Source organism: Eptatretus burgeri, chromosome 8, assembly GCF_056783735.1.
Source record: "Eptatretus burgeri isolate ZD-2024b chromosome 8, Ebu_testis_v1, whole genome shotgun sequence".
NCBI lineage: Eukaryota > Metazoa > Chordata > Myxini > Myxiniformes > Myxinidae > Eptatretus > Eptatretus burgeri.
In genome coordinates, this window is record NC_140968.1 from 7954407 (window position 1) to 7975768 (window position 21362).

Here is a 21362-nt window from a genome sequence, read left to right on the forward strand (position 1 = left end):
TAAAGCAAATGCCCGAATATATTTAAAAGTTGATGATAGACGCTCTCAAAAGGCACCATCGATGTGAGGATGTGTACAGGTGTTTAGTATTAAAGGAGATCCGGATCCTGTACATAAAAGAGCCAAGTCCTAAGGGTTTTGTCTTAACAACAACAACAACAACAACAACAACAACAACAACGCGGAGCTCTCTTCGAGCCAGCGTTCGCTACGAGAGACCCGGCTAAAAATTATGTGGACCATATCCACAGACCATATCTCTTGAGATAAAATGGTCCACAGAATAAAAAATCATATTGCCATCGGTCACATGATTTGTCAGCCAAACAAATGTTTCACACAGATGATATTGTTATGGATTTCAGAATCCGGTCTGATGAATGCAGGTCCTCAGACAGTTATTTCCTCAAATGCATGTTCAGGTTAGCCCCCCCCTCACCCCCCCCCATGGCTAATGGGATCTTAAATGTGATGCATTGAGAAGGTTAAAGAATAGATGCCTTCTCTTCGGGGAAGCTTTTTTCTTCATGACAGACACGTTTACACACATTTCTTTCACGAGCTCTGAAGCACACCCTTATATTGTTGAAGATTCGGCGGCGCTTAACAGCACCACCATCTCAGGGGTTATAAAGCCGGCTAGTTCGGCACAGGTCTCGGGTCACGCGCCTCAGATCACGATACCAAAGTACTCCTGTACCTTGCCAGTTGGGGATATACACCCCGGCTACAGACTGGGTTTGATCAGAGACCGAGCGAAGTCTGCCGCAGTCCGTAGCCAGTTTCGTTTTCAATACAAATCGAGCGATTGTTCTTTTGCGCAACACGAATAAATTCAAGGTGGCAAATTTTGTATGAAACAGCCAGATTTATTGGGGAAAACATTGGGGAACACGACACAAGCAAATCATTCACAAATGTTATAATTAATCTATAACCCACTCTTATCTCGGGTGCTCCGGATAGGGGTTTCGAAGGGGACCCTAGCAAAATTAACCTTAGGCCTGGACAACATACATACAAGACATGTAGTATTTGGTGGTGCCTCCTGGCCGAGAGGAAAGGTGTCGAAGGCAGGAATGCGGCTCGTGACAAGCCAATGTCAACAGATTCGAGCGCCCAGCTCGAGCATGCAGAGTGGCAAGATGGCGGAGACGTACTCCTATCGGCACCGCTAACACACATAGCCTCGGTGCGCCCAGCCCCGATAAGGTCGACGGCACAAGAGCAAAAGATCTATGGTGTGTTCCAGTTGGTTCTTCACAATGTCCAGTATGCAAATCCAGGCCTGGCCTGTACACCAGACGAGGCCAAATCTGGGTGATGGACTCTGCAGGTGGATCGATGGGATGAAAAGACGTGTCGAGCCGTGCAGGGAGCAAGGACAGTCAGAGGCCCAGTGGCTGGACACAGGATGAACCTGGGGACGACCTGCACGCTGGGTCCATGGCCAAGGAGGAACAGCTCGTCGAGTCATTCCTCATGAAGCAGATCCTCTTGCCTTCTGGGGCGGGCTTTTCGGACCGTCTCCGGGGACACGTGATTGGTCCATCATTCGAGTTTGCAGCAGCTCTCCGCCAATGGGTTGTTGGCACGTCTGGTTGACTGGCTCTATCAGGACGCCAGGTGGGGGCTGGCCGGGGGGGAGGAGGAAAAAGAAGGCGCCTCTCGGAACACCACCACTCTATGAACATTGGACAGCCTGCTACAACTTCCGACACACAACAAATGTGCAATTACAGAACAACCTGGCGAAACATGCATTTAAGGGGGATCTGGGCTTATCCTATATTTAATAACCCACAAAGGGCCCATTTCAGCAGACTACCCCCACCTTTCTCCCGAGGCTCACCCGAGCCTCAATTTTGGGCAGCCCATGGTCATGGCCCCGTCTAACGTTTCGCACATATCGCCCATTTACTCAAAGGCCTTAGTTATTTTATAACTTGGTTTACGGATCCGCCGACGGTATATTTGCTGAAATGAAATATAAATGTAAAACACATTTTAGCCTTTTATATTTATACATTTTCTGCCGAAGGTGCAAAAGTTTCAAAACACGAAATGTAAACGTCGGCATTTATTCTCAAAATATAATTTCGAGCGCACGCGCCAAAATGCCGAGTCACCTTCAACCAAACTGCGCAGTCGTCTTCGGTCATGGCGTCTGAACAGTGGCCAGCGTGGTTCAGATTGACTGTAGTTTCTGGGGCGAAGGTGATTGTTAAGAAGTATGTCAGCGGTATAAATTTGAGTGTGACTGTATTGGTGATTTAGTCACACAATATCTTGATGACGAATATTCTGGCCAAACGATTGCATCAATTCAGTGCAGCAGCAGGGATGACTCGCAGACAACTCTTGATCGTGCTGATTTTGTTTCCATCGAAAGTTGTACACCGCTGTTCGTATTGAAAGATTTTGGTACCAAGTACGTCAAAGTTTCCCTGCGCGATGCTTAGATTCAGCCTTCAATGGATCAGAAATCAGCCTTTGATGTGCTCATGTGGATGGGGAGATGGTACGATCAGATGCCCACTGAAAAGTAAGAGCTGGTTAATGCTCTGATTGACCGTTTTGAGCATGTTGACTCCTCGTAGACACCTTTTATAAATCATATCCAGCACTATGCACGGAAGGGGTCACGTCTCAATTGGGGTTGTGGTCCACCCCCTCCTTTTCTCCAGGGTTCGCGGAAGTCAGGTAAAAACCAATCGGGGAAGCGCCTCCCCCTCTTCTCCAGGGTTTGAGGAAATCAGGTAAACCCCTAATCGGGGGAGCGGCCTCCCCCTCTTCTCTCTAACTCCCTGAAGACAGATAAACCACACTCAGCTCGTCGAACCCTTCGTGTCCTCAGAGAGGTTTGAAGACCAAGTGACACATGCGGTGTCGCTGCTGGCCACTTCCTGTTCTAAAATGGGTACGGGGAGTATGTGACACATGCCAGTGCCACTTGCTACTCATCGGCGCTCTACCCCGAAGTTCCTGTGAGGCTGAGAGAGAAATTAAAGTCCAATTTCTAAAGCCTGCTCATGGATGCAGCACCTCCAACTTTGTAAGAACCCATGTGGGGCTGTCCACTATGGTTTCCCTCCCCTGTGTGAAGTTCTGTCCTGATGGCACTTCCATTTCCCCTTGCACCTCTCACCTATTTCCTACGTCACCACTCATTCCACGCTCAGGACTCCCACACAAAACAGGCTCCACACATTCCAAGGTGATGTGTTCACACTCCACACATTCAACCTTGCCTGTGTGCTGACTCACTGCCTCGCATTCCAGGGCTACATTCCCGACCACCACGTGAGTACACACACGTTTCGGCCTTGGCAGCACACACCGGTGCTGTCGTCTGGACTGTGGGCTCACAACATTCATTCACAGTCATTCCACACACAAACACATACCGGGGTCACGCATACGTGCACCCCATCGGACAGAGTGTCTTCATTGACATAAAATCGAATTCCTACCTTAAGCTCATCATCCGCACCATGTATGCATGTGCTCATGTACCTGCTTCGTTTCAGAGTCACCTCGGTCCGGTTGCTTCTCTCCAGCAGGTTGCTCATCATCGATTCGCCACACTCCTCTGGGGCTGTCAGGTCCACATGCTGAAACTGCTCAAAATGTGTTCCATTCGTCAACAACCCCGTATGCTCCCTCAATGTCTCCATCACCAGGATTTGCTCTAATTGGGGTGTCATCCGACGAGTGATGTCAATCAAGTCCCGCACCACTAACATTCCTCCCTGTGGTGATGTCACACATCCCATATTATTGTGCTGTCCTACTTCCTGGCTCCACTTTCTTTTCCATTTGAGTCGTTCTTCCTCTCCGAGCCTTTTTCGTTGTTCGTTATCTTTCCGGAGTTTTTCGATCTCTGCGTACTCCAACCTTGCTCTCTCCTTTCGTTGGTCAATTTCAGATTCATATTCTTTTTGTTTTCTACCCCACCATCTCTCATGTTCTTCATTCTCCAATCTCGTCGTTTCTCTCAACTAATTGATTTCCCTTTCCTGCTTCATTCGTTGTTCTTTCACTACTCTTTCTTCCATCTCATTCTTTCATCTTGCTTGGCTTCCATCTGTTCAATCTGCACAGTGTAGTTCCTTAACCTTTCATTCTCCGTTCTCTTTCTTTCCTCACTTTATATCCTCAGCTCGTTTTGGAATTCCCTCTCTTTGGTTTGGTGTTTCTGTAACTCAGAAGCTTTTTCCCGTGATTCCTTTCTCATCTCAGCACCTCTTTCGCATGCTTCCTCCCTCATTTCTTCCATTCTTTTGCTGTATTCCTCGAGTTCAGTGGTTCTTAACCTTTTCAGAAGCGCCGAACCCGAACAAAAACCACCGTACACTCTCCGAACCCCTCAAATTTGACCAAAAATTACAATTTTAATAATGACAAAAATGAAAAAAAATTGCATCAAAATTCAAGAGTATATTTGTATAATAAGAAGAAAATAAATTCAATTTTAATTAATACAGCAATAAAAATCAAATTGCATCAAAATTCAATAGTATATTTGGATAATAAGAAGAATTGGATCTTTATGCAATTTTTGTTCTTGCTTTTTTTGAGGCGATCTGGGAAATGTTGGCTTTGTTTTGGCAAGGGCCACCCTCATATCACTTTCACATGCAAGTCTGCTCCTTTTGTTTGTTTTGATGTCCACCAGATTCGAAAATGCATGCTCACAGAGATACGCTGTAACAAACGGCGTGAGGATCTCAAGGGCAATTTTCGCGATGAGAGGATACCCTCACATTTGGCGGCACCAAAACGTTGAGAGCATTGTTGTGCCGAAGAGTTGTTGTTGAGTCTGGCTCTGCTGAAGTTTTATGAGGTCGTCGAGGTATTGATCGTTGACATCTGCCGTTCCAACGCCAAAAGTAAATGGCTGTCTCACCCATGCTGGGTGTTGTGCTTGGTCAGGGGAATATCCATCGAATGACTTTCCCAGCTCATCCAAGTGTGTGGCAATCGCTTCCTTCAGTTCCCTTGAGAGAGCAGTGCCTCCAACTTCAGAATCATCTGCAATCCCGCTCATGCACTCGTCCTTTAGCAGAAAGTTCGCGAAGTTGTCTTTCTCTGTTGGCCACCTCCACAATAGTAGCTTCTTTCGAAAAGCGCTCAGCTTTTCTTCAGCTTCGAGGACATTCACTCCACCCGCCCTGTATCTGGCAATTGAGATGGTTGAGTGTGTCGAAGATGTTAGCCATGTACGCCAAGGCAAGGATGAACTTTGATTCCTCTAAATGAGTTGCATGGCGATGCTGGTGCTCTCGCAGAAACAGGGCTAATTCTACACGCAAGGCAAAAACACGCCTCAGTACCTTCCCTCGTGATAACCACCGAACGTCAGAGTGGTAAAGAAGGACTTCGAATTCAGAGCCAATTTCATTGCACAGCTCTTCAAAGATGCGATGATTCAGAGCACTGCTTCGCACGTAATACACAGTTTCAACGACGATTTTCAGAACATCGGCCAGTTCTGGAGGCAGAGTTTTTGATGCCAGCGAATGTCTGTGCAGGACACAATGCGTGACGATGACGTGTGGTGCATCGCCTTCACCAGCGCTCCAAAACTGGAGTTACGCTCCAGCATGGCTGGAGCCCCGTCCGAGCAAACTGAAGACACCATGTTCCAAGAAAGACCGTTGCTTCTGAAGAAGTCGTCCACAAGTTTCTTCACGTCAGCTGCTTTAGTCGTTGTTGTGAGAGGCTTGCAGAACAGAAACTCTTCCGTGATCTCGTCTCCCTTGACATAACGCACAAATACGATGAGCTGGCTCAAATTAGAAACGTCGGTGGTCTCGTCGAGTTGAAAGCTGAATTTCGTTGGACTCGCGACTAAATTTGCAATGCGATTAAATTTGCAACTAAATTTGCAATGCGACTAAATTTACTTGACATCCTGATCCTGAAAAAAAAAGAAATAAAATTAAGTTGGACCGAAAGCAAATTATAGAAAAATTGCAATGTGTTTCGGAGGGTGAGACAGACTGGCTCACCGAACCCATGTTAAGAACCACTGCTCGAGTTGTTCCAGATATTTCTTTTTTTCTTTCTATCTCCTGTTTTCGGATTTCTCTTATCTGATTGCTTGTTCTTACCTTTTCCTTCAGTTGTTGCAATTCCAACTTTGTTTTCCATTCTTCTTCCAAGTTCTCCCTATCCCGGAGTTACTAATTTGCTCCTCCTCTATTCTTTTGTTCAGTTCGCTCTTCTCATGTTCCAACAACCTACGGGTAAACAACTCTACTTTAATCATTTCTCCATGTAGTTCCTCGCCTGTGTTGGCTCAGTCCTTTTCCAGCCCCCAAATTCGTTCCTGTGCATCGGCCAATTGTTGTGATTCCCTGTGCACATAATTTTGCTGAACCTCGTCTGCATGCCGTAATGCCTCGTCCAATTTAATTTGTAACTCCTCTGTATAATTCTCATCACACCTCCTCTGCTCCAAGGTATCCCCCAATCGGGCACGAAGCTCGATAATGTCGGCGTCCTGCTTCGTTTCCCATGACGCATGCTGTGACCACGTGGTTTGAACCAGTGGGTGAGAACGTTTTCTTCGTGCTGTGCGGTTCGTTACGCTATTCATGGAAACCCTCTCCCGCTTCGTATCGCGCTGAGGTGGAGCCACGCCGCCATTTTGCGACTCCATGTTTCTTTATAATTTCGAAGTTTTCCACCCAATCCGCTGAAAATAAAATCAAAGCAAATTTGGAAGACAGGTGAGGAAACCCCATTTCTCCATCTATCGTCCTGAGGAAGAACTTAATTTGGTGACGTCAGTGGCAGCGAGCAGTGGCGGGCAGCAGCGACGGCGCAGAGGGGGCGGGCAGCAGCGACGGCGCAGAGAGGGCGGGCAGCGGCGACGGCGTTGCGGGGGCGGGCAGCGGCGACGGCGCAGCTGGGGTGGGCAGCAGCAGCGGCGTCGCAGCGGGGCGGGTAGCGCCGATGGCGCAGCTGGGGCGGGCAGCAGCAGCGGCGTCGCAGTGGGGGCGGGTAGCAGCGACGTCGCAGCGGGGGCGGGCAGCGGCGACGTTGCAGCGGGGGCGGGCAGCGGCGACGGCGCAGCTGGGGCGGGCAGCAGCAGCGGCGTCGCAGCGGGGGCGAGTAGCGGCGACGGAGCAGTGGGGGCGGGCAGCGGCGAGGGCGCAGCGGGGGCGGGCAGCGGCGATGGCGCAGCGGGGGCGGGCAGCGGCGACGGCGCAGCTGGGGCGGGCAGCAGCAGCGGCGTCGCAGCGGGGGCGGGTAGCAGCGACGTTGCAGCGGGGGTGGGCAGCGGCGACGGCGCAGCTGGGGCGGGCAGCAGCAGCGGCGTCGCAGCGGGGGCGGGTAGCGGCGACGGAGCAGTGGGGGGTGGGTAGCGGCGATGGCGCAGCGGGAGCGGGCAGCGGCGACGGCGCAGCTGGGGCGGGCAGCAGCAGCGGCGTCGCAGCGAGGGCGGGTCGCAGCGATGGAGCAACGGGGGCAGGCAGTGGCGACGTTGCAGCTGGTGCGGGCAGCGGCGACGTTGCAGCGGGGGTGGGCAGTGGCAATGGGCAGCAGTGTGGTGCAGCGGGGGCGGGCAGCAGCGACAGCGCAGCGGGGGCGGGCAGCAGCGATGACGCAGCGGGGGCAGGCAGCGTCGACGGTGCCAGGGGCGGGAAGCGATGACGGCAAAGCGGGGTCGGGTGACGGTGCAGGCAGTGGTGGAGTTGCAGCGGGGGAAGGCAATGGTGGCGGTGCAGTGGGTGCAGACAGTGGAGGAGGTGCAGTGTGTGCAGGAGTTAAGGATGTGCAGCATGTGCAGGAATTGGTGGGGGTGCAGCGGTTGCAGTCAGTGGTGTAGCGGATGCAGGCACTGGTGGGGATGCTGTGGGTACAAGCAGTTGTGGGGGTGCAGTGGGTGCATGTGGTAGTGGAGGGGCAGAAATCGAAACTGGTCGACATGATGCATGGGAGACAGTTTTTGTGGGTGATGAGATAATTAAATGTGTAGATTCTTCATTCTGCAGGAAGGATTGTAGATATGGAATTCTATGCAGTTTTGAAGAAGCGAGAGTTCGGGACATTTGAAGGAAGGGAAAACAATATTGCATCGTTTCATGTCAGGAAGAAGTTGGTTGTGGTACACCTCGGTGCGAATGATGGAGGGAAAGTTTACTCAGAGGTTTTTTCAAAATTGATGCAGGAAATTGGGTAACTGGCTGAAAGTAAAGGGTTGAGAGGTCATGTTTTCTGGGATTCTCCCAAGATTAGGAAACAATATAGAAATTATGAGCAGAGCAATAGACGTCAACCAATGGCTGGAAGAATTATGAAGCGAGGAACATTTTATATTTAAGAAGCAGTGGGAATCATTTCGGGGACAGAGGGAGTGTTTCCGGAATGATGGCTGTTTGTTAAATTGAAAAGGAGGCAACAAGGTTTACAGTGGGAATTCACGCTTCTTTATTGAGTTCAGAGGAGGGTGGGGAAGGTATTGAGGAAGGAACGGATGATGTAATTATGATGAGTCAGGTCAGGCAAGAAAATAGAATTTCAGAAGTGGAAAAGTTCAATATATTCTATACCAATGCCAGAAATTTTAATCATAAGATGGAAGAGCTTGAAGCCAAAGTGGATTGCGAGGAGTACGACAGAGTTACAGTGAGTGACTGGGAGGATCCGTTTTTCGGGCTCCGGGTGTAAGGAAGGAAGAGGAGGAAGGAGAACATGAAGTATTCAAAAACGCATGTGGTGAGGGAAGAGTTTTGATTATGGGGGATTTTAACTTGACAGGGATAGATTGGGTCCAGGAACAGGGAAAGGGAAGAGTAGATGAGGATTTCTTTGTTTTGGTCCAGGATTGCTTTTTCAACCAGTTTGTGGATAAGCCCACGAGGGCGGAGTGCAGTGTTCGACCTCCTTTTAAGTAACGATCCCAACATGGTGGAGGAGCTGGAGGTTGGGGAACATTTCGGAGCAAGTGACCAAAACATTGTGTGTGCAAAGATTCTGTTCAGGGTTAGAGTTCAGGATAGTGGCGTCAGGCGATGAGATTTCAGGAAGGCATACTTTTAGGATGAGGAGAGAATGGGGTGATGTAGATTGGGAGATTCAAACAACAGGACAATCAGCATTCGGAAAATGGGAAACCATAAAAGATCAAATGTGTTGAGTGCAGAGTAAGTACATTCTAATGAGGTGTAAAACGAGAAGCCGAAAGAGAGCAGGGACGAGACGAGCTTCATCTCATCACCTGAAGATCTCAAGCCAGCCACCTTCCCCATCAACCAACACCAGGCCTTGTGTGAAGGTAATCCAATATCTTTCTCAACACTTTATGCTTCACAGTGAGCTCGTCCTCATTCGACTCAGACCCATCACTCTCTTCATCTTCACTCTGATTGAGAGAAGATCCTCGAAAGAAGAGGTAAAATCAACACACAACAGATGTTGTAAAAGAAAAATATCAATGGACAGAATACCAGTGTTCAGATGTGTGTGAATTGTGGAAATTGGACGTCAATTTCAGAAATTCTTCTTCTTTTTCTTCGTCTTGGCGAGCCAGTTGCTCGGATACCATGTCTCCGAGTAAGAGGTCAAGGGCTCAGAACATGTAAGATTGGGCCAAGTCTTTCAGGAAGCGGTTGGGAAAGCCTGATGTGATTGGAGTTTGTAAAGGCAGGTTGTAATTTGTTCAGAGTGCTGGAAATAACTTGCCAACTCCTCATGAAAGACATCGAAAGATGTTTTGTTTCTCCAAACTAATGCTATCAGAGGGGACACCCAGCACAAGGTCCATCTGAGGGACTCCTCACTTGTGACAAAACGTCCCACTGACGAAGCACCAATGTTATTTCATGAAACGGCTGGAATCAACAGGAAGGACATTGCTGTCCGCAGTTAGTATAGAGGGAAAGATGGCCTTTCGGAGATCAACCCTTTCATGGTTCCCACTCAATCTGAAAAATGAAATTCCCTGACATTCCCTAACTTTCCCTGACTGTGTTGGTAAAGATTCCAGACCTTTTCAAAAGTAAAAATTTATAGAGTTATTTTAGTTGGCTCCTCCTCCCCTACACCAACTCCTTTCCATCACCATTTTGATTTATACATGGTGAACATGCAATCATTTTCAATTCTTTTCTTCTTTTTAAAATGCCAATACTCGCAGAAAATTGTGTCCGCTTCAAAATTTATTTGAATCTTAAAATACGTCGGCGTGCTTGAGACAACTTCTGAATACCATTTTTGTTGGGAAATTAAACTGATTCTTCATTTGGGTGTTTACTTCGGTCTTTTTGAAAATGGTCCAGAAAGTCCACTTTCCCAGCAATTACTGGCATTTTAATTTTTTTTATTAGTATAAAACTTACAAAACACAAATCATACTAATGTCAAATGTGTCAGGTACCATGACGAGATCAGAATTATATCAGAAAAAATTTAGCAACATTGAGAACATCAAAATCTTGCAAAATAACAACGAAACATTGATATTGTTGATGTGACATTGGAGACAAACGAGAACACCCGATGATATTGCAGAAATGACTCACAGACGACTATATTGTACATTTTTCTACAAGAATCTGGTCCTAAAAAGGACCGTTTGTTGAACTTCTAAGGTTAGGTGGGTACTCCTGTTCCATTCCCTGCGGATGCAGGTACGCTCACCGCCACAGAAGTGAAATTACTCAAATGTTGCATGGGAAGTTGCAGTGACAGTCGAGATGTCATATACTAGAATTGCGAAAATGTCAATAACATCAAGCAGCGTGTGCAGCTGAGAATTATATGGTCAGCAAAAACTAGCAATTAAGGAAACAAATGTGAATTGTTTGAGTAACGTTATTACAAAAGTTAACATATCCAGTCTGGACAGTTGCTTACATTCAGTGAAATGTCAGTTTGTAACTTCTTTAGTTTCTGTAGTTCTGCTATTTCCATATCAACCTTCCGAGATTCAGTTGCTGCTTCTTCCATAAATTTTGCCTTTTTCGTCTGAAGCACTTTTATCTGCTCACATGCTTTCTTTTTAGCTGCAGTCTTTTGTTCGAGCTCACTTGTGGCTTTACGTTTACATTCCACTGCTGCTTGATACCTGGCATGAGAATCCCTGACATACATCAATAGTGGCTTTTCAATGTTGACAGAGGTGACTCCACCTTCTGCCTGCACAGCATCATAAACAGTACTTTGTGCAATGAGTGAATCCTGATGCAAGTTCTCCACAAGCATATCACAATTGACCGAAAAGCCACTTTCAACACTTGCATTGCCATGTGATAGTGTTCGCACCAGGCACACAACAGAAAATAACTCAATAAATTCGATATCCTGGCCAATTATGTCATAGAAGAAAGCATCTCGTCTGTCACAGCGAGAAGAAAATGATGAAAACTTTGTGTGCAGGTTACCAGAAGCCGTTTAACAGAGGTCAGAAAACTGACTTTTACATTTGTCAGCAGTAACTGCAGTGATGTTGTCCTTATCATCCATAATTTGTGCCAAGTTCTTCATTCTTTTCTCAGCTGAGACTCGAAAGCTGCACACTGTGCTTGGTACCAAGCATGATATTGCATGGGTCACGGCATATTTTCGATGATTTCTCTCGATAATTTTTGCAACCATTGATGACAATAATTCAAGACAATCCATCCTGAAACTCATTCTCTCTGCATCAGACAACTTCACTTCTGTCAGAGATTTGGTTGCAGCCACTCCAACATCCACTTCCTTATAGTTACATCTGGTGTCTTTTTTGGGAACATCTATCTTTACCAACTGTGATACACTTTCTGCCTTCTTCAGAATAGACTTTTTGACAACCCATTTCATGAGTGTATGCAACAAATGTCCAATTTCGTCATAAAGATATGGTGCAAGTGGTGCCTGTGTCTGGTATTTCTTCAGAAAGGACTCACACTGGGCAGCCACTGATGCAAAGAACGATATTTTTGCTGCAGCCAGCTTGTCTCGAGCAAGTGTTTTTACAGTAGCGCTTGTGATTGTCGCACATGATGTCTTAGATTCCACGGCACTGTCTGCAAACTTCTTGACATTAGGTGGCAGTTCAAGTGCTCGCTCAACAACTCCAACATTTTCAATCCATCTCACAGTACAGAATTTCTTTGGAAAAGTTTTGCTGCCAGTAACCTCTGTATATACTGCACGCCGAGCAGGACCATCTTTAAACAGGTGATACATAGCCCGAAGATAACCATTTACATTCCATCCATTTGCTTTATGGCCCGTCTGAAATGCACCATGAATGACGTGCAAGCCACATGATCCCATTTCAATTAGTTTTATTTGATCTTCTTCAAGATCTGCGATGAGATCAATAAACTTCCAATTTATGACTGGTCCATTCATAGATACTTGAATGAACTTGCCAAATGGCACCTCCTTTTGTGCTTCTTTAAAACTGCCAAGTACACAGTCAGCAGAAGCACGACCCATTAAGGCTGAATCAAAAGATCGTGAACACACCATATATTTAAGAAATATACCATATCTACCATATTTTCTTTCAGAAAATATTTCTCAGTGTACTTTTGTTGTGACGCCAGCATCATACCTGAACTAGGAGCTGACAATGCACATAAATTGTTCTGAAGTTCTAGACTATGATTATTGAACTGTACTTTATACATGTTACAAGTCATTTATATTACACACTGAACACCTGAGCTTAACGAAAGGGTACAACTGCAATCTATAAACAGCTTTAGCCCCTCAAATCACACAAAGACATGGTAAAATCTTTGTTTCTGTCATTGAATGGGGCACACCCCTCATGGCTGAAATACAAAGATAAAGTCGATACTGGCAACTGAACAGCTCTGACTTTCATGAAAAGAGCAATAAAGAAAACGTTAATAATCATGAACAAAATAATTGACTGGGTGTAAAGGGTACTAATTAAAATCATAAGGCACTAATCACATATTTCCCTGACCAACAAAAAAAAGCCCTGACCAACCTCAATTCCCTGACTTACCAGGTCAGTGGGAACGCTGCCTTTGTCCGACCAAAAATGCCACAAACAGTTAGACACGAACCTTCACGAGCAAGACGAGCTATTCATTCGACACTGTGTGGTCAGGATGATCATCAAAGGAGACTGGACAGTTCAGAGGTCAATTCACTCCCTCTGAACAGCCGTTGGACACAGATCAATTTATGAATGGGGAATTCTGTTGAGGAAAAGGAGAAAAGAGGAATAATGGTGGAAAAACACACAAATGCATCTGAAGCAGTGTTGGACAGCAATAAAGAAGATAAAATTACATTTTTGGATCGATATTGAAGGGGTTTATATTTGAGAATCAAAGAAGTCTTCTTCTTTATTTGTGTGCAGCACAAGGCAGCAGGACAACATCATTGCCTGAGGATGTGGATGTACCGCTGATACAGTGCCCTCTACTGGTTGGGGCAGGAATTTGTAATTTGTTCAACATGCCAGCGACAGCTCGCCGACTCTTCGTGAAGGACACCGTGGGATGTTTCACATCCACAAACCAATTCCGGCAGATGGGACTCCCATTTAATGTCCATCCGATGGACGGCACACACATTGGTGAATGACCCTGCCTGTGCAACCACACGATGAGAGTTTATAACTGGGTCGGTGTTCAAACTCAGGCAAGACAGCATCGAGGCAGGTGTGCATACCTCCAAGCATTCCTGTCAGCCAAACAAAGCAGAGCAAGAACAATCAAAATGGTTCCAAGAAAGGTTTCACTCATGAGGAAGGATTCGAAGAAAAAAGAAATGATGTTACATTTGAGAGAAGATAAAATATCATGAAAACAAAATATTGTCCGGTGGACTGACATGATCATTGCCCACTCTCTCCCAAGCTTCTTCACCTCAGTTTCACAGTTTGTCTTTGGTCCAACTTCTTCGCTCTGCAGATCTGGATAAAATCACAAGCTGGTCCAACACATGGAACATGTCTTTCAATCTGAACAAATCCCACACCCTCACTGTTTCTCAGAGAGGATCGTCTGGAACCTCCACCCCCATCGACTTTGTCAAGAATCCTCTGGAAGAAGTCCTTTCATTCAAACGTATGGGTCTCACTATCAGTAATGTTCTTTCCTGGGAAATCCACATTTCCAAACTGGCCTCCAAAGCCAGTCACCAACTGGGCATCTTTCATTGTGCAAAGTCCTTCCTTGGCCCACTTGAGCTCCTGATCACATGCAAAGCTTTCAGCTGCAGCATGATGGAGTACTGCTGTCCCCTCCGGGCTGGTGCTCCCACCTCTCACCTTTCTCAACTTCACGCTGTGGAAACCAAGGCATTTAGGATCATTGGTATCTCCCACCGTGAGCCACTCACTTTCTCACCACAAGCAGATCGGTGGTCTTTCTGTCTTCCACCATCTCCTGTCCGGTACACCCCTCCCCCCTCACTGCTCTGTCTGCAATATGTCCCCCCATATTTCTGTGTGGTGCTCAAGATCCGCCATCAACCCCCTTCTGAGAAAACTGCCAAAATCACGAATCACTGCTCACCTTCACTCTTTCATTCCTCTCTTTCCCCACCTTTGGAATAAACTTTGCCCGAGTTCGCTCGATCAGATGACGGAATAAACTCCCACACTCTCTTCAATCCCACTCTTCCCTCGAGGTCTTCAAAACAGCTGTTCAACACCACCTCTGATCTCCGCCCATCCAAAACCACAATCTTTTCTTCCACGGTTTGAAAACCCCAAACCCACCTCCTTCAAATTGCCTGCTTTCCTTCCTGAAAGTTCCCTGTCCTGTAAGGTCCTGAAAGTCCCTGTGGTGTCCATCTTGTTTACCCCATGAACACCATCCCATCCCTCTCCCTTCCACGGATCTCATGTCTCTGTTCCCCATTGTTTTGTCCTGCCCTGTCCACCCATCTTGTCTCTTGCCCCCCCTTGTTGTGCATTCTGTGAGATAGCTCTCATACGAGCCTCGACAATGAACACAAAAAAAAGAGCTCACCACCCCAACCATGAAGCCAACACCCTAAAAAAATGAGCCAAAAATGATCCTTAAAAGTTAAAGTTGCAATAAATACATTCGTCCACCAGCAAAGAGGGTACTTGAAACCAAAATGATGTTTAAGTCCTTCTCCACTCCTCGTGATGCTGGATACATGAAGCCAAGGGTCCCTGATCCTAACATAACCCACCAGATGTTCTTAGATTCCAGATCGTACAGCGCTAAATTGACAGCACTGATCAACACCTTCGGACCCAAAGGCACAGGGCATTGAGCATCAACCTTATGGAACACCTCGCTTATGCACCAACTAAGAATCAGTAGGCACCTTTCAATTGCTCGTACTACGATTCAAAATCAGTGGAGCGGCTCGACAAGCCTGTCGAATGTTCAAATGCCAGGATAAAAACATTCAAACCTGGCACGGATTTCCCACAATTCAGCGTACCTGGCACAGATTACCACAACCTGGTTTTTATCCAAATGTTGCATTGCGAAGCTTCCAATAAATGACTCAACTCACTTTCCTCTGAGTGGAATCACCCAGTTGGATCAGAGGAAAGGCACACGACTTTATTGAATGCAGGACACAGCGAAAGTGTCAGGAAAGGGAAGCTGCAGCGGTCCCATTACCTGCTCCTTCAGGTGGCCACCTGCACCCGCATCACCTCAGCCGACGTTACTTTGACCTCCGCTGCCCCCCCCCCACCCCTCGCCCCTGGGATGTTCCGAGCCATACTCACTGTGTCAATTTCTTTGGGGCAATCACGGGAACCTTCAGTGGAATTTAACATCACTCCAGTTCTCGTGAGAGTTGAATCATTTATTTACGTGTACACGGAAACAAATACAGAGATCAGCACCAAGATGAGATGCTGTGAACTTCCTTCACTCCGTTCTCTTTTCCAAGCCGATCATCTTTCGAGCAAAATTATTTGCATAAAAAGAGTGAAGGAGGGGGCATGTGTTACACAAAGAACAGTACTTGTTATAAAAGCTTACTGACATCTCAATGGCCTGTTAAGTAAGATGTTTCCAACGCTGAGAACATTCCAGCCTCAAGGTAAAAGGTGGGGTGTTCTGATAATGCACAGCTGTATGCAGTATTTTGTGATCACAGTATTCTAAACTCTCAAGGAAGAGGGATGGGTAACTGACAAAGAAACATTGTGAGACATGGGGCCCATGGTATTATGCTTGACAAGATAGGTGTGTATATTGGCAAGCAACCTCAACGAACCTGAGCTTTGCAGCTGTGAGCTGATCAGCCAAACATTCCAACCTGCCCGGTAACTGGGCGAGTGGGTTTTAAAACACACTTCCATGATTCTTCTTGGTGAACAACACCACAAATGATGACAAAACAACTTTCGTTAATTACAATGTTTTGCAATAGATGAGACCTTTACAAGCATACAAGATAAAATGAGTATCATCAGTTCATTTCCTAACATAACAGAAAATTGTTGGTGCAGAATATTCCACATTTCACAAGATTGAATTAATTATTTTTCTTCCACAATCCCACTTCAAGTGTGAAATATGTTTCTTTTGCTGGATTGCATGTTTGGATTGACCACGCTTATGGTGTGATACGTTTCTTCAATATCATTGATTTTTTTGCCTGCTATTACTGAAATGTTCATTTTGATATAAAAAATACTGCACAAATTTCTCACAGCATTATAACATTGCTTGTTCCGAGTCTGGATAAACCACCTGATGCATTCAGTTACATTCAATAAAAACAAGCATTGTCATGACTCACGTGTGTTGTACTTCATCGATTGGAGAACAATTTTACTATTCCCGTTCTTGGTTGATTTAATGCAATATTTTTATTGTTCAACTACAGAATAACTGCAGTCAGAAATCTGATTGGAATGTGCATTTGTCCAGAAACCATCATGTCTTTTTGGTGAACACAGGAATTAAGGACTGGAGATGGTTAATCGAAATTGTTCAATGACTCGTGGATTGCATCATGAATATATTTACTCTTCAACTATAGTTAATGGTAACAGCATCTAACAGTGAACACGTGAAAGTATTTCCCTGAAGTTTGTAATCTAAATTACCAAGGAATGCATTTTGACAGAGTTTTCATTTTATCTTTGGGGTTTTTCATCAATCTCCACCTGCAATGCTCAATAAACTGTTGATGCAAGACAAGTTGTTCTGATTTCACCTTCTACATTTATTTTTTTTAAACTGCTGAACTTCAAAGCTAAATCTCACTTGGCAGCACTTAGATTTGTTGAGCCAAAACCAAAATAGAGGCCTGGAAAAGGATTTTAAAATATTTTCTTCTTCCAAGCTGGCATTCACCATAGTTTGTGAGAGCACGGGATCCTGCATTTTCGATTTCTTCCACACATCAGCAATGTCGTGGAATCCATCATCGCAGTTGACATAAAATCACACCCTTTTTCCAAAAGCCTCATCTCAAATCATCAATTTGGATTCAGACCAGGTCACTCCAACTTGGACATGCTGCTTTTACTCTTTCAACAATGGTTGGAGGACTTCGATATCAGATATATCAAAGCCGACTTTCTGGGAAAATCTTGAGCTTTCAATATGGTCTGGCATCCCACATGCTCTCCAAACTGTTGGCGAACTCTGCTCATGGATGACTGACTTCCTCCACTCTTGCAGCCAACATGAGGCTCTCAATGGAACTCTTTGTTCTCCTCTCCCTGTCAAAGCTGGACTTCCCCCAATGCAGTGTTTTCAACCCCATCTTATTACTAATCTTCATCAATGATATCCCCAACTCGCTGGAAAATTCTCATTTTCTCTTTGCTGACATCTTCACTCTCTGCCATGACATCCTTCATCCTTCTGACAGACAGAAGGCTCTTCCCTCCCTTTTGACCTTGACAAAAATCAAAAACTGGTTCGACTCTTTCCCTCTTCCCCTTTCTCTCCACAATGACCATACCACAAACCCATGTACTTTCTCATCAACCCTCTTGAAGAGGTTCAGTCACTCAAACTCTTGGATCTCACTCAGGGCCATGATCTCTCTTGGGCAAGCCACATTTCATCGTTGGCCTCCAAAACGAGACGAGCTCCTATCCACCTGCAAGGCTTTCATCCACAGCTTAATGGAGTCCTGCTCTTCTGTCTGGGATGGCTCCCATCTTGCTCTCCTTGAAGCCATGGAAACTTGGCTTTCAAGATCATTGGAATTTCTCACGATGAAGCTGAGTCGATGGGACAATCACTTCACCATCGCCACCAGGTTGGTGCTCTTCGTCTTCTTCCGACTCATTTCTGGTCCTGCACCCTCCACCCTCTCCATGCTTCTTCTCTCCGAAGGATATGCAGGATGCACGCAGTCTTCCAGCAACCCCTTCAGAGTGAAACTGCGAAAATCCAGAATCACTGCTTTCCTCCACTCATGTGTTCCTTTTTTCCACACTGTCTTCAATGTGATTCTTCCCTCCAGGTCTTGAAGATACCTGTTCACCACCATCTCAAGTCATCACACATCCAAAAACATGATATTTTCTCCACCCGGTAAACAATCCCCCACCACTTCCAACATTTTGCGAATGCATCCAACTTGTCCACCCCTGACGTTGGCCCTTACCCCTCATCGTTACCTGCAGACCTTATGTCAGTCTCCGTCTATTTATCCCCTCCACCCTGCTGATGACGTTTTTCTTTTCCACTGCTGTTCCCTTTGTTATGTTGTTTTGTGATATTTTTGGTGTCCGAGTTCTTTCTCCATGCACACAAAAAAGTTGAGGATTGAAAGAATGTTCTCCTCCTTCTCAGGTGCAAAAGACATTGTGAATGAGTGAAGAGAGGACTTCAAATGGTGTTTTCCAAGTTGAAAACTCGTAAGGGAAGATCAGGATTGGACTCCCACTCATCCGTTGCCTTTTCTCCTTGGGATAGCTCATCCAATGCTCGAATGAAGTGATTGTGAAGAGCACCAGAAATGTGGGATGCTATCCAGACCAGGGTTTTGAATTTTGGAATCTTGGTGAGTGTTCCATAATTTTCTGTTTGGCAATTATCACTTGAGAAATATCCTCTCGGTGTTGCTTCTCTTTTCCAAGTTTTGGACCTCTTCCGCCTTCTTGTTGTGTTCTTTTCAGTTTTCATCAATCCCTTTCCAAAAGTAGTTCATCATTTTCTGGGGTGGAGGGATTGCAACAGTCTGGTTCTATTTCCTGAGTTTTTGATTCACTCTTTGGAGTAAATTTTCAAACTGCTGGACTTTTCTTCTTTCATTTACATTGTTTGTTTGTTTGAGTTTTTTTGGGCTCTCATTGGTTGTTATCTACTTTGGATTTCAAAAGGTGAGTGGAAGTTCTCCCAGAACTCAAAATCTCCACCTCCTTTTTGGTGAAGGATCATGATTCATAAAACACACTGTGAAATGTCCTTCTCATACCCTCGTTCCAAGGACTCTTTTCAAAATCCTCACTCCACCTCGAACAGCCTCCACTTGAAGCTTGTTTGGAATTATATGCTCAGAGTGATATTCAAGTACTCAGTCAGGGTTTTCCTTGTCATTTCCCTCACTCCGACTCTCACTGGAAAACCTTTCATTCCGACTCTCACTGGGATAATTTTCATTCCGACTATCACTGGTATAATTTCAGCTTACTTCATTTTTGAGGTCCTCTTGACCTCATTTTTCAGAACCTGCGATTTTGTCATTTTCCTGATTTCTGTGGCATGTCGTCCAAAGTCATTGGGAACTGAAACCTCAAAAGAAAAATGCTGACTTTTCTTTTTTGTGTTTGAGCACGATGTCCGGACACAGTGCTTGGTTTGTGATGTCCATACTTCCCGAAATTTTCTTGAAGGCATCAGTGTGGTGTTCTTGATCTTGAGCATTTATGATGACTCGTTCTCCATCCAAATTCATTGCACCTCTTCTTTGCCATTCTACTGAGCCTTCCTTGTCAATCCCTATCCTGTCAAGCTGTTTTGAATCTTCCTGCTCTTTTATCACTCCCATTTGTCAAAGTATATCTGCTGATATCTCTTTTTTTAATTTTTCTTTGCAATCATTGGGGCTGTGTTTGTTTCTGTTTCGTTTTCCTGTGTATTATCCATTATTTACACCTCGTTTTTTGAAGTTTGTTGCAAAATGGAATAAGAATCCCTTTTCTGGTGTGTTGTTTTCTTCGTCATGTACAAATCTCATACGATAGTCTGTTGAGCTTTTCACAAACTCCGCTGGTCTGACACACGATGTACTGTGCACTTGGTTATGCTCCATTCCACAACCTCCTCGTTCCCTTTATCGGCAAATACAACCACGGTATGTATTGGTTTTTATCGAACATCTTGTGAATAGTTAGATATTTCCTTGTTTTGGTGTCGAAATTGTTGATCTCCAATTGTGGCCAGTTTATAATTGCACAGCCATATTGGAATACCAGCACTGCAAGTTGGTTTGTAGCTTTGGTTTTGTTCAATGGAGAGAGGGATGACTTCAAAATTCGTCTTCTTCTGTGTTGGTACTCTTTGCCGATTATGTTACGCATTTTTTTGTGTTGTACCTGGGGCTTCTTTTATTCCAATGTTTTGAAAGGATGCTTCGTTTTCTCGTTTGTGTATTTTTGTCTTCTTTTTGAGTGCATTTTTTGTCTGCTCTCCTGTATGGATCCTCATGTGCCGATTCAATTGGCCTTTTACAGAGAAACTTTTATCACAAATGGAGCATTTGTGAGGAAGTTCTTCTGTATGGATCCTCATATGCATTTTCAAACTGCCGTTATGAGAGAAACTTTTATCACAGACAGAGCATTTGTGAGGACGCTCTCCTGTGTGGATCCTCATATGTATTTTCAAACTGCCTTTTTCAGAGAAACCTTTATCACAGACAGAGCATTTGTGAGGACGCTCTCCTGTGTGGACCCTCTTATGTGTTTTCAAATGGCCCGTTTCAGAGAAACCTTTATCACAGACAGAGCATTTGTAAGGACGCTCTCCTGTGTGGGTCCTCATATGTATTTTCAAACTGCCTTTTTCAGAGAAATCTTTATCACAGACAGAGCATTTGTGAGGACGCTCTCCTGTGTGGATCCTCATATGTATTTTCAAACTGCCTTTTTCAGAGAAATCTTTATCACAGACAGAGCATTTGTAAGGACGCTCTCCTGTGTGGATCCTCATGTGCCGATTCAAATGGCTTTTTACAGAGAAACTTTTCTCACAAATGGAGCATTTGTGAGGAAGTTCTTCTGTATGAATCCTCATATGTATTTTCAAACTGCCGTTATGAGAGAAACTTTTATCACAGACAGAGCATTTGTGAGGACGCTCTCCTGTATGGATCCTCATATGTATTTTCAAACTGCATTTTTCAGAGAAACCTTTATCACAGACAGAGCATTTGTGAGGACGCTCTCCAGTGTGGATCCTCAT

At 45.3% G+C, this 21362-nt stretch overlaps 1 protein-coding gene across 3 annotated transcripts in view; it reads right to left on the bottom strand.

Annotated features, from left to right (window-relative positions):
* Positions 1–15708: 15708 nt before the first annotated feature.
* LOC147021032 (uncharacterized) overlaps positions 15709–21362 on the bottom strand; it is a 65117-nt gene continuing 59463 nt past the window's right edge. For all 3 annotated transcript variants that reach the window (XM_085893567.1, XM_085893566.1, XM_085893565.1), the window contains one exon: positions 15709–21362. This exon is cut by the window's right edge and continues 737 nt beyond it. In XM_085893567.1, coding sequence (XP_085749693.1) covers positions 20472–21362 — 891 coding nt within the window. In that variant the 3' untranslated portion in view covers positions 15709–20471.